The 11,650-nt window shown below is 39.6% G+C and overlaps 2 protein-coding genes across 3 annotated transcripts in view; one reads left to right on the top strand and one right to left on the bottom strand.

Moving 5' to 3' along the window:
• Positions 1-301: 301 nt before the first annotated feature.
• Positions 302-7,189, top strand: PSMC2 (proteasome (prosome, macropain) 26S subunit, ATPase, 2; the record flags this gene model as incomplete). Its single annotated transcript, XM_009572622.1, has 11 exons — positions 302-339; positions 1,562-1,643; positions 2,673-2,772; positions 3,112-3,243; positions 3,872-3,944; positions 4,089-4,184; positions 4,443-4,607; positions 5,122-5,209; positions 5,980-6,182; positions 6,723-6,819; positions 6,917-7,189. Coding segments are annotated over 11 exons (1,232 nt in total), but the record flags the coding sequence as incomplete, so codon positions are not given.
• Positions 7,190-10,738: 3,549 nt separating this feature from the next.
• SLC26A5 (solute carrier family 26 (anion exchanger), member 5) overlaps positions 10,739-11,650 on the bottom strand; it is a 21,012-nt gene continuing 20,100 nt past the window's right edge. For both annotated transcript variants that reach the window (XM_009572619.1, XM_009572620.1), the window contains exon 18: positions 10,739-11,156. In XM_009572619.1, the coding sequence (XP_009570914.1) occupies positions 11,014-11,156 (143 nt within the window). In that variant the 3' untranslated portion in view covers positions 10,739-11,013. The remainder of the gene's footprint in view (positions 11,157-11,650) is intronic.

The following is an 11,650-nucleotide window of genomic DNA, read 5'->3' as shown; positions in this document are numbered from 1 at the left end:
TCTTCAATTCCTTCTCTATACTGTCATAGGTCGGTAAGGTACTCTGAGTGAGGCAAAGTTTAAGTAGCTTGCTTGCTGTGAACTCTGGGTGGTACAGATTTTTGGAGTGAAGAGAGTAGTTGGAGACCCTATTTTGTTTTTCTTGAATGTCTGAGACTTTTTTGTTCAGCTTTGGTTTAGTGAAAAAGTAGAAACTCAAAAGAATCCTTTAAAATACATGTTTTCATCTTTTTGAAGCAGAACTGATACTGCTAGTTTTGTTTTTAAAATTGGAAGCTAAGTCTTTCCTGTCTTGTTTCAGCTCTGGATGAAGGAGATATTGCCTTGCTGAAAACATATGTAAGTAGCATGCATATACAAGAGTGTTAAAGAAAAAAAGCAAGTCCTGTTAGGAATTGAATGCAAGAACGGAGGGATGTGTACTTAGTGAATAGTTAGTAAATGTGCTTCTCCTAATGCTTTTCTTGCCTGCCAAAATCTTTTCTCCCTTTCTGCCTTTCAATGAGAAAGCCCCAAACCCAACCCACAACCCTAAAAATAATCCAGTAGGTTTGTTAGCTTGAAAGTAATGAAGTTTTTTTTTCTTCCTGTTTTTGTTTTGTATCTCGTAGCTAATTGTCATAGGGGTCTAACAGCTAGGGCTTTACTAGGGCTTTTTCACTAAACAATTTTCTTGCTTTATAAAGAACAATAACCCCTTCTCCCATCAATTGCTTCTAGCCATCATATTAAAAAACTATTAGTGAGGGATACACAGACCTTGTCAAAAACAATGTAATCTTGGGAGACATTTTCCATGGACAATAACGCTTAAAATGCAAATCTCCTCCCTCCGCCAGAAAGTACAGTGGGTCTTTGAAGGAACTCTTGAAAAATGAAACTTGCAGCTTAGTGTATGTCTGGATTTGGATATGTTTGCTAGAAGTCTGAATTTTGTTGACACTGAGACTCCTTTACAAAGCTCTGAAATACGGCTTGTGCCCACTGCGGCTTCTTTTTTGTTGCCAAGTTGATACAAAGGAGATCTTGTAAATGAAATCCAGATCCAGATCTGCCCGCATTAGGTAGGGCAAGATAGTAAAGCATTTTATCACAAGCAAGAATTAGCTTCTGATTTGCCCCATGATCTTTCTGCTATCTTCTGTGGATGACAGAAGGGTTGGGTAAGGTAGTTAAAGCATTTGTACAGATGATTTTCAGATAATGTATACAGAGTTCTGTCTATATATAATTTTTGCTAAGTCTTTTTTAAACACTTCGCAAAAAAAAAAAGTTTAAAAAATAAGGTTGAACAGGTTTAAAAGAAAACCAAATCTTTGAAGTTTACACATGTGAAAAATTTCTGCTTGCGCAATTGGTCAGTTGTGTGTAGCTGCACTCTGTTTTTGCGCACAGAAATATTGCTAGTGGAACTTATTACTGTCTTTTTTGGCTGTGATCAATAGTTGGCTGTTATACCAAGACAGTCTGTTGAACATCTTGATGCTTAGCAGCTATTGGCATTTTTTCCTAAACATAAAATAATTTGAGTTACAAAAGCTACATGATATTTCTTTTCTAGGGCCAGAGCACATACTCAAGGCAGATCAAGCAAGTAGAAGATGATATTCAACAACTACTTAAGAAAATCAATGAGCTCACTGGTATCTTTCTTTCTTAAGATAACTTTCTATAGAAGAGCCACATATACCAAAATGAGTGTTTTAAGAAGCTGATTTTAAAAAACTTCCGCCTTGGTTTATTATTGCTATTTTTCTCAAAATAATACATTTCTTTATTTGGTAACATGAGATTTTTGCTTTGTAGGTGATGGTCTTTTTGATTGGGCAGGGCTAATCTGTACATATGATTATGTAATTTTGTAGTTTAACACATTTTTATTCAAAACTCTCATTTTTATATATTACGGTAGCATGAAACAAGTGCCCCTTTCTGCCACTAGATAATTTGTTGTGATTTGTGTCAAGCTGCATTTGAATAGTGAGTGAACTTCCATAGGCTGCGAAAACCCAATGTATTATCATTAAGTAATGGTACCAGTCCTTGTATAATGAAGAAATGTGTATCAAAGCAGTTAGCATTTAAAATCAGCTGGCCAGTTATGGCAGTTACAATGAAAATTAATTTGTTCCCTGATTCTTCTTTGTTTGTTTCACTGATGCGTGTTTTTTTGCCCTGTTGCTAATCCTCTAGTGGCCCTCAGTTCTGCCAGGAAGACCGCAATTTCTCTTTTCCAGTAAAATCCTTGATTCTTTCAAATACATGGAGATGTATTTTTTTTATCCATGTTTTGGAAGATTTATAAGGTTTTTAATCTGTGTGAATCCCTTAAGTTCTGATACCTTGCACTAACGCTTTCTCTCTGTGAAAGCACTTGCAGAGTTTCACTCCTTTTCTGAAACTTTTAGAAATATGCTTATCTCTGATATCTCTATCAAGCTTTGTTGTAATCGTCCACACATTGCAAAATTGTATTAGAGGATGGCTAGACTGGTATTTGCATGTTTAGCTGGCACAGTCAAGTAGGCCTCACTTTTTTAGGAAACTTGTTTTTTTAGGAAGTCCATCGAAGCTGTATGTGCATGTGTTTTAGAGATCTCAGAAAGCTTCCTGCAGGATTGCTGACCTACCAGTCAGCTGCTTCCTCCTCAGCTTGTCTGTGTTATACATAGGAATCAAGGAATCCGACACCGGCCTGGCTCCTCCTGCCCTTTGGGATCTGGCTGCAGATAAGCAAACTCTCCAAAGCGAGCAACCATTACAAGTTGCAAGGTGGGTGCACTCTTCCTCTTTGCAGTGGAGCTGCATAGTGTAAAAATGTCATTTATAGCTTATGTGTAGGCTTTTTTAAAAAATAGGGTTCACGTGTTGTGCATGTTGAAAGTGCTTTTCACCATTGTGTCAAAAAGGAACTGTGTTATGCTTGATGATGTATTACATACTTTGTACTTATTCCTGTAATTATTGTAGGATGCTATAGTAATAGAATCACAAGTACAATAGCTAGTTCAGTGTATTTGGAAAATACGACTCTCTCATCTTGATGCTTATACAAAGAGCAAGCCAATTAGTTTGTCTGCCTGGTGGTGTTAATTGTATGTTCTGTATTAGGTGTACAAAGATAATCAATGCCGACTCTGAGGATCCCAAGTACATTATCAATGTCAAGCAGTTTGCCAAATTCGTGGTGGATCTCAGTGACCAGGTGGCACCTACTGACATAGAAGAAGGCATGAGAGTTGGGTAAGCAAAATCTTTATGTTCTTACGAGTTTTCCTGGAGACTGAAGCTTTCTCATCTGATCCATTAGTTTGACAGGTCAACAGCTGTCATTTCATACTCTTGCAGTAGTTGAAATTATAACACTAAAGTCTTTCTGTTGGAAGACAGTAACTCACCTGCGTGCTGTGCTGGAATCTTTTGATTTTGATGTCATTCTGATGAGAACCGTGCGTCATGGACCGAAACCTTTCTGTTTGGGTCCCAATAGTCCCAGCTTTCAGGGAGCCTGCGTAGCCTGCTTCCTCTTGGGCAGTCTGCACGGTTACACACAGAGTGGCTACAGGAAATGTTTGCTGAGGAGGTGAAGCCAGTTACTTTTAGAATCAATATTTTGCCAGTTTGCTCTGTGGGATATTTTGAAGCTTAGTTTTCAAAATACTTTGGAATTAGTATTTTTGGAAACCTTAAACTTCTCTGCAGATGGAATTCCAGTTTCTAGCCCATCTGACTATTAGCTTTCAGGGCTGGGCTGTCCTGATGCCAGAGAAAAGAACAGTTTAAAAATTCAGCTTCTAATTTACAAAGTTGTTTCTACATGACAGTTTAATTAACCGGTGTTAAAATAATAGTCTTTATGCTTTCTCACCAGGGTGGACAGAAACAAGTATCAAATCCATATCCCCTTGCCTCCGAAGATTGATCCCACAGTCACCATGATGCAAGTGAGAACTGTTTTTACTTACTATGACATTGCTTTGTCTTGTAGTTTTGATTACTTTGGCTGGATTTTGCTCTGGGCCCTTGAAAGCCTAGAGAGATATGCAGCATCAGGCTGTTAACTGCTTGCTCACCTTTTTGTTGCGCAGGTAGAAGAAAAACCAGACGTCACTTACAGTGATGTTGGTGGTTGTAAAGAGCAGATTGAAAAGCTGAGAGAGGTGGTTGAAACCCCTCTGCTTCATGTAAGTAACCTCTGGATTGAAACTTTTATTATTTTGAAAGTATTCTGGTCATCTGTTAGCATTTGAAAAAGCAAGAAAAGATAATGTAGCTGAATGTAAACACCTAAGTGAAAGGAGGTCTAGTTTTAACAAGTGAAATCCAGCCTAGCCAGGTTTATATTGCTCTTCATTGATGATTTTCTTAATTTGCGTATACTCTTTGATGCACATAATCTTTAATTTGCACATAACCTTGCCTTCTGTTTCCCACCGTTACAGCCTGAAAGATTTGTTAACCTTGGAATTGAGCCTCCCAAAGGAGTACTTTTGTTTGGGCCACCTGGTACAGGCAAAACACTTTGTGCCCGTGCTGTTGCTAACAGGACTGATGCCTGCTTCATCAGAGTAATTGGATCTGAATTGGTGCAGAAGTATGTGGGAGAGGTAAGAGCAAATACTTGATGGAGTGTGGAGTCATTTGCAGATTTCTAGTCGTGGGGACCAAGACACCACAGTGGATATGATGGATGAATGTCCTTGCATGCTGGAGATGCAAGGAGAGGGGAGGAACTGTCAAACAAATCTCTGCAGATCAGGCAGTCAGTTATAAGACCTGAACTGTGCTGTCGTTGATGAAATGGATTTTGCAGTGCAGAGTTTAATCTGTGGTTTGGGAGGATTCTAGGATTAGGGTTCTGTTCCCAGCTCTGTGCTTATTTTTCACTTGGCCCTGAGGTAAATGATTTCATCTGTACTTCTGACTTTAAGAGTAGTAATTTGTCTCTCCTCTATAAATTGCTTTAAGATTTATGAATGTTCTGTTAATATATATGTGTACAAATAAAAGAGTTTTATCATTGGAAACGTAGAAGTGTTTAGAAGCATGAAAAGTTTAATTGTGATCATTTTTCTTTAATGCATCTTGAATCTTAAACAAAATCCTGATTTTTGCTTTCAGGGAGCTCGAATGGTTCGTGAACTCTTTGAAATGGCCAGAACTAAAAAAGCGTGTCTTATATTCTTTGATGAAATTGATGCCATTGGAGGTATGTTTCTAGTATGTATAGCTCTAATCTCAAATTTATAATCTCTAATCTCAAACTTTCAGGTTTGCTTTTCATATTGTGATTCTTTATCTGGATTGCTGCATTTCAAGAAATGTGCTTATAAATATCTATTTAGCAAAACGATTACCAGCATGTCCCGTGTCCAGGAAGCTATGAAGAAGTGGTTTATATAATTTGAACGTATTTAGCCCAGATAAGAAGTCATTTTTGCACGTTTAGAACACCCAGATTATTTAAACCTTAGTCAAGAATCTCTGTGTTATGTTTGCAAAAAGTACTGTTAACTTAAACCCCCTTCAGCTTCTGGACTACATACAAATCTTTATTACTGCCTGAAAATGAAATGATTTTTTTTCCCCCTGAAGGAAGTACTAACGTCCTTTGAAAGTAAAACAATTTTTACATGGACGAGGTGGGGGCAGGGATTTTGGTTGAGGGGAGGCAAAACAAACAAACAAACTACATTTATGAATTTCATCAGCTTGGCCAGTTCTGAGGCAGGGAGACAGGCCCTTTCATACTAAGGATGAAGATACAGTGCTTATTATAACTGACAGATAACATCACTCTTTTTTTGAAATGTGTTATTTTCAAATAACCCCCTCACACCTTTTTTAAACTCGCCATAAATATTTCTGTGTAATTTAAAGTTATTTTTCCAGGTGTCTTCTGTGTAGCAGCTGTGACACCTCTTCCATGCTCTGAAGGTCCCTCTCTCATTTTGTGAAACACATGTGTCTCCTCTCCAGGTGCTCGTTTTGATGATGGGGCGGGGGGTGACAATGAAGTGCAACGTACTATGCTGGAGCTGATCAACCAATTGGATGGTTTTGACCCACGAGGCAACATCAAAGTGCTGATGGCTACAAACAGACCTGATACTCTGGATCCAGCCCTGATGAGGCCTGGCAGGTTGGATAGGAAGATAGAGTTTAGCTTGCCTGATCTTGAGGTGAGAATGCTTTCTTTCACAGCTAAGTATATTCTGATATCAAGAGTGTTTCTTCAGTTAGGGCATTATCATCTGGAAGCAGTTTACAAGAATTGACAAAAGCAGCACTCTTAGAATTTACGTGAAACTACATGGAAATTTGGGGGATTAAAGATGTGCCAAAAAGGTTTTCCCACGCTGCACAGATTCCATCCCTGGCCGAGAAGCCATGGTAAATAGCTATATTCACTGTGTATTCCTGACTCAACAGATAGAGAATCCTTTAACCAGATCGTGATTTAGTTCTTAAGTTGGAATGTGTTTTGTTTGGCTCTTTTGACAGAGATTTCTTGAGCTCATTAAAGCTCTTTTTTAAGTTATTTTCTTAATTTAGGATCACGGACACTTAAACATGCTAGTCCAGACATAGGAAACTATAGTTGGGCAGCAAATAAAAGATCTGTTTTCCATCTGCCCTTGCTCTGGATGTGGACAGCTGCACGCTGAGAGTCATCACCTCTTTCATAGCATGAACACTTCCATCCTCTACTCTTTTTTCAGGGGCGAACTCACATATTCAAGATACATGCTCGTTCGATGAGTGTTGAAAGAGACATAAGATTTGAGCTGTTGGCTCGACTGTGTCCTAATAGCACAGGTAAACTGATTTTTTTTTTTTTTTTTGTAAAAACAATTTTATGTATGTTTCATCACTGGTGCTCAGTGTTAAATTCGTTTATCCCCTTTTTCCAAAGGTGCTGAGATTCGCAGTGTCTGCACGGAGGCAGGCATGTTTGCTATCCGAGCACGTCGAAAAATCGCAACAGAGAAAGACTTCTTAGAAGCAGTGAACAAAGTCATTAAATCGTATGCGAAATTCAGTGCTACCCCCCGCTACATGACCTACAACTAATATCTTGGAATGTTATTCCAGTTTCTGTTGTTAAACTTTCTGTGAAACAAAAGTCCAAGTGTAGTAATTCATGTCTTGTTCTTGGAAGCTAGAAATAAATGGAGTATTCCAAACAGTAGGTGTGAGTTCTTTACGAGTGTGTTCTACACTAGTGGAGTATTGCTGCTGTAGAAGAAAAATCTCAGTGAGATTCCAATAACACAGCCTAAACCAGTGAGATATTTTTAAATTGGATACCTGGGCAATGTTAGAACATCCAAAGTTTACACCCCTAGTCACCATTTACAGCCCCAAACTTACCATCTCAGCTGTGGAGGTGCTGAAAGATCCGTAAGTGACTGCAGCATTCCCGGGTGTGCTCAGAAATGCGTGCGTGGTGTGTGGTGCTCGGCACCGAGGCATAGGTGTGTCCCAGAAAAACTCTCGGGAGCTGCATGGGAAGAGAGCTGAGAAGGCGTGCACAGCTCAGCTCAGGTGCCTGGGGGTCTGGGTCACTGCCCAGGGAAGCTGTGAAGGGATATGTTTTCTCTCCCTGGGTAAACGCTGGTACCATCATAACATGTTTTTTTTTTTCTTCAGTGATTTTCTTCATCCCTTTTGCTGAGATTCTTCTTTTTTTACAAAACAGTAAATGTTGGGTCAAGAGGGAGAAGTAGTAAGTGTAATTTCATTGCACTAAGAGAAGGAAGATTCCTTTCTCCTGGTCGTGCTCTCAAAAAAAACTGTTTGACATCAGTCCAAGTCCACTGGTGAGCACTTTGATGCATCGTATTGTCTATGATGCTACTGGGCACGGAGGATGGCCCTGGTAGGGTCCTGATGCTCCGCTAGTTGGGCAATAGCTGGTAGTGGTTGGCAGCAGGCAACATTTAAGGTTGCTCCTGATTCATCTAGTGTGTTCCTATAGAGATGGATGGGTTGGTCAATGAAAAGCAACAGCCTTTCCTTTTCTTTTCAAGTCTTGCATTAAAGTTGGGGGGGGGTGGTGGGGAAGAGCTTGAAGAAATATCTGGGGAGAAAAATGCTTTTGGGAACTGCTTTGTCTTGGACGTGAGAGAAGTTTTACCAGGTCTCATTTCGATACAACTGACGTCAGTTTATGAAGCTTAGATTGTGAAGCCACTGTATGTTTTTTGAAAGAGGAAGTGTGCACAAGAGGGAAATTTTACATGGACTGTGTTAGGATTTTGGCCAGTGTCAGTATTTCAATAAGAAAACTTAGGCAATCCTGTGTTTCTGTTCATACCTGCTTGAAAAACTGATCTCAGCGGTTATGTGTTATTTTGGTAAGAACATTTTGGGGAGGGATGCAAGTTTATTGGTGGGACAGAATTTTTTTCATTTTGTGCCCGAGAGGAAAGTAAGTGGTTCAGAAGCAGCGCTGACAGAGCATCTCTATTTACCAAGTGCAGCACTTGAAATTAAGTGTACCTTTTACTTAAGAAGGGTAAGTAAGTGAAGTATGTAAAGAGAGTTTGGATCTTACTGGGTATCCTGAATTATCATCAGTACTCTTGTGAAAAAGGAGGGGGAGAGGAATATTATTCTGATTGTTAAGAGGCATCAAACCGGACTTAGGCTATCCAGTGACATTTGCTGCGGTGGGGCTTCAGCCGTGCGTGGGTAGAGCCACTGCCCTGTCAATGCAGGCAAACCAGAGCGGGAAGGAGATGAGCTCTGTTAGGAGTTTAAAGGATGTGGGTTTGTTTAATCTAGGCCTGACAAGCCTAAGGTAGGATTTAAATTTCTAGCTAGCAGTCTGTTAATCCATATAGGGAAGAGGAGGACAGTTTACTTTTCAGTAGATAACTTAGGCTGGCGAGCAGGAAGCAATGCTTCAGCTGGTGCAGGAAGAGACCAGTCAAAAGCTGCCAGATTTTACTTTACCAGATGAGTTAGGTACCAGCAACGCTGGTAGTACCCAGGAGTGGGTTGCCCAGGCTGGGATCTAGGACTTTCTTGGGCAAAGGCTTTCAGTCCAGTATTTCAGCAGCTCCCCAGGAAGGGCAGCTGCTGCTGCCAGGATGGGAAATGCGGCATTAACTGCATCATTGTGAGGCCTGGCACGGAGAGGGCTTCGTGCGGGTGGGGGAGCCAGGAGGGCGAGGAGCAGGAACCTGAGCAGCAGGGAGGATCTGCATGGAGGTGGTAACCTGTCCCAGCCCACCCCTCAGCAACAGACACTTGCATCTGGGAGACCTTGGCTTGTTCCCCATACAGAGTCTCACCAAGACACAGTGGAAACTTTTGTCAAGTCATGATCATCACTTTATTTTAGAAGTTGACAGGATTTTGATGTGAATTGAAGAGACTACATAATTAAAAACTGAAGCTGCGACAAGCTGAAAGTAGAAAAATATACTGTATGTAGATAAAAAGCCTTGTTAAACTAGTTAACTTTATAAAATGTAGCAAAAGGTGTTCAAATAAACACGCACAATGTGTTAACATGCATTCAATTCATCCTTTGAACTCCAGCTAAGCAGTAATTTCTGATGCAGAAAGCTTCCTATCCCTATTGGCAGGGGAGTTCAAGGCAAGAAGGCATCATCCCCGACTGCCCCTGGTTCTTGGGAAACTTGGTTTACCTGAAGCAAGCCCTAATCGCAACAGACCTTGAAGCAAAATAAAAGTATTATGTTCTGCATTCAGAAGAGAGGAAGTCGTTTGAATTCCCTTACACACAGGACCTGTGATTTGAGGATGCTAAATGAAATGTCCACCTCCCCTGTGCTGTCAAAATAACCTATAGAGAGATACTCTTAGTTTCCTACTTCTGCTCAGATTCATAGTGATTGCTGTTAGGGAAATATGGGCATTGAAGATGTTATTCTTTTGCTTGAATTACATTTCCATGTTTTTTCATCTCACACCTGAAGTTAAGCGATACCATAGCGGCCAGGTTGTGAAGACGAGAACCTCCCCCACTGCTGTTTCTTTTTAAAAACCCAAACATGTAACATTTTTGAGTTCTGCTGAAATCTGTTTCTCAAAGCACTTAAAAGCTGAGGCAGAAGCAGCACTGCTGGTAGGAAGATATCTCAGGCAACAGAAAAGTACTTCTTTTTTTTTTTGGACCACTGAGACTTTAGACCTTGTCTACGTTTTTATTCCAGCTTAAAGAGATTGCATATAGGGCATCAGTTCTTAATTTAATTTTAATAGGCTTCACTCCTGCTTTAAACCAGTTTTGTCTTCAGACTTTGAAGCTAAACTAATTTTAGCTTAAAATCAACTGTATTCTTTTCTAGAAAGCATAATTAGGTTTTGGCAGTGAAAGTACCATATTGATAATGTAATAATTAAAAAATTATTTTCTAATTTGAGGTTCCATTAGAGTGAAAATGTTCAGGCAATGAAAAGTTGCATATAGTTGAGACAGGTTAGGTGTTTTAAAAAAATAACTGTACCATCCAGGTTTAAAAAGAGTAGCAGCTAAATGCCACCAGTGTGAATTCATTAATCCAGCTGGCAGATTACTATAATTTACATTCTGCATCTGTATGCAGATGTTGACATCAGGCTTTAAAAGTCATCTAAGAAAGTTCTTTAAAGACACTGGTACAGTGCATTGCAATTGCAGAACAGTTATTTCCTGCAAGATCCCACATTGTAGTGAGTTAAAGTGCCCATTTTCTCAACAGGAATAGGAATGTCACCTTGTCTATCAGATTTCGACTGTAACAGAACACACTGAATTTTCTTGTCTTGCATAATTTTTTGCTTGTATATCATTGGAAGGCTATACCCTGATTGAAGGAAAAAATTCAAGAGCATGAAGTCTTCCAATTCCTTACCACTCTTCCTACAGAAAATAAGCACCACCGTATACCCGTAGATACAAATAGCCTCAGGCTCTCTTTAAACTGTGCAAATTAAATATTCAGAAAGAGTCTCCGTCAGCACAAATCTGGCTTCCATTCTGCTTGATGCCACTCTTCAGAGGTCAAAGTCAGTCTGTGAAGCAGACCTGTCTTTCAGTTGGCAAGCAAGGACAGCGTCATGAATACTGTGAAACAGCAACTCTCTCGTTACAGTGTTATCAAAAAAATTCAGTCTTGTCAGCTCATTCATGACGGGGTCTACAAAATAAAAACCAAACATGGCATCAGCGCATAAACTAAGGTACAAAGATGGAAGACAACAGTATCTCAGGAAGAAGACGACAACTTGTTCTCTTACTTGTTATGACTTAAAACATTTAAAATAGCCAGTTGGATCACATGCTACTTCTACTCCAAACAGGTAATTCTCTTACCCAGACATACACAGAGGCCTGTTCTTGGCAGAAGATGCTACAATTCCAAATATCAGAAACTTGGAACATTGCAGGCTTTTCTCCTTATTACATTATTACAATAATTTCAAGATTGTTCTCTTACTTGTTATGACTTAAAACATTTAAAATAGCCAGTTGGATCACATGCTACTTCTACTCCAAACAGGTAATTCTCTTACCCAGACATACACAGAGGCCTGTTCTTGGCAGAAGATGCTACAATTCCAAATATCAGAAACTTGGAACATTGCAGGCTTTTCTCCTTATTACATTATTACAATAATTTCAAGATACAAA

This window comes from Fulmarus glacialis, unplaced genomic scaffold, assembly GCF_000690835.1.
Source record: "Fulmarus glacialis isolate BGI_N327 unplaced genomic scaffold, ASM69083v1 scaffold28252, whole genome shotgun sequence".
Classification (NCBI taxonomy): domain Eukaryota; kingdom Metazoa; phylum Chordata; class Aves; order Procellariiformes; family Procellariidae; genus Fulmarus; species Fulmarus glacialis.
Note: the sequence above shows the minus strand (reverse complement) of the source record. Positions and strands in the feature narration are given on the sequence as shown.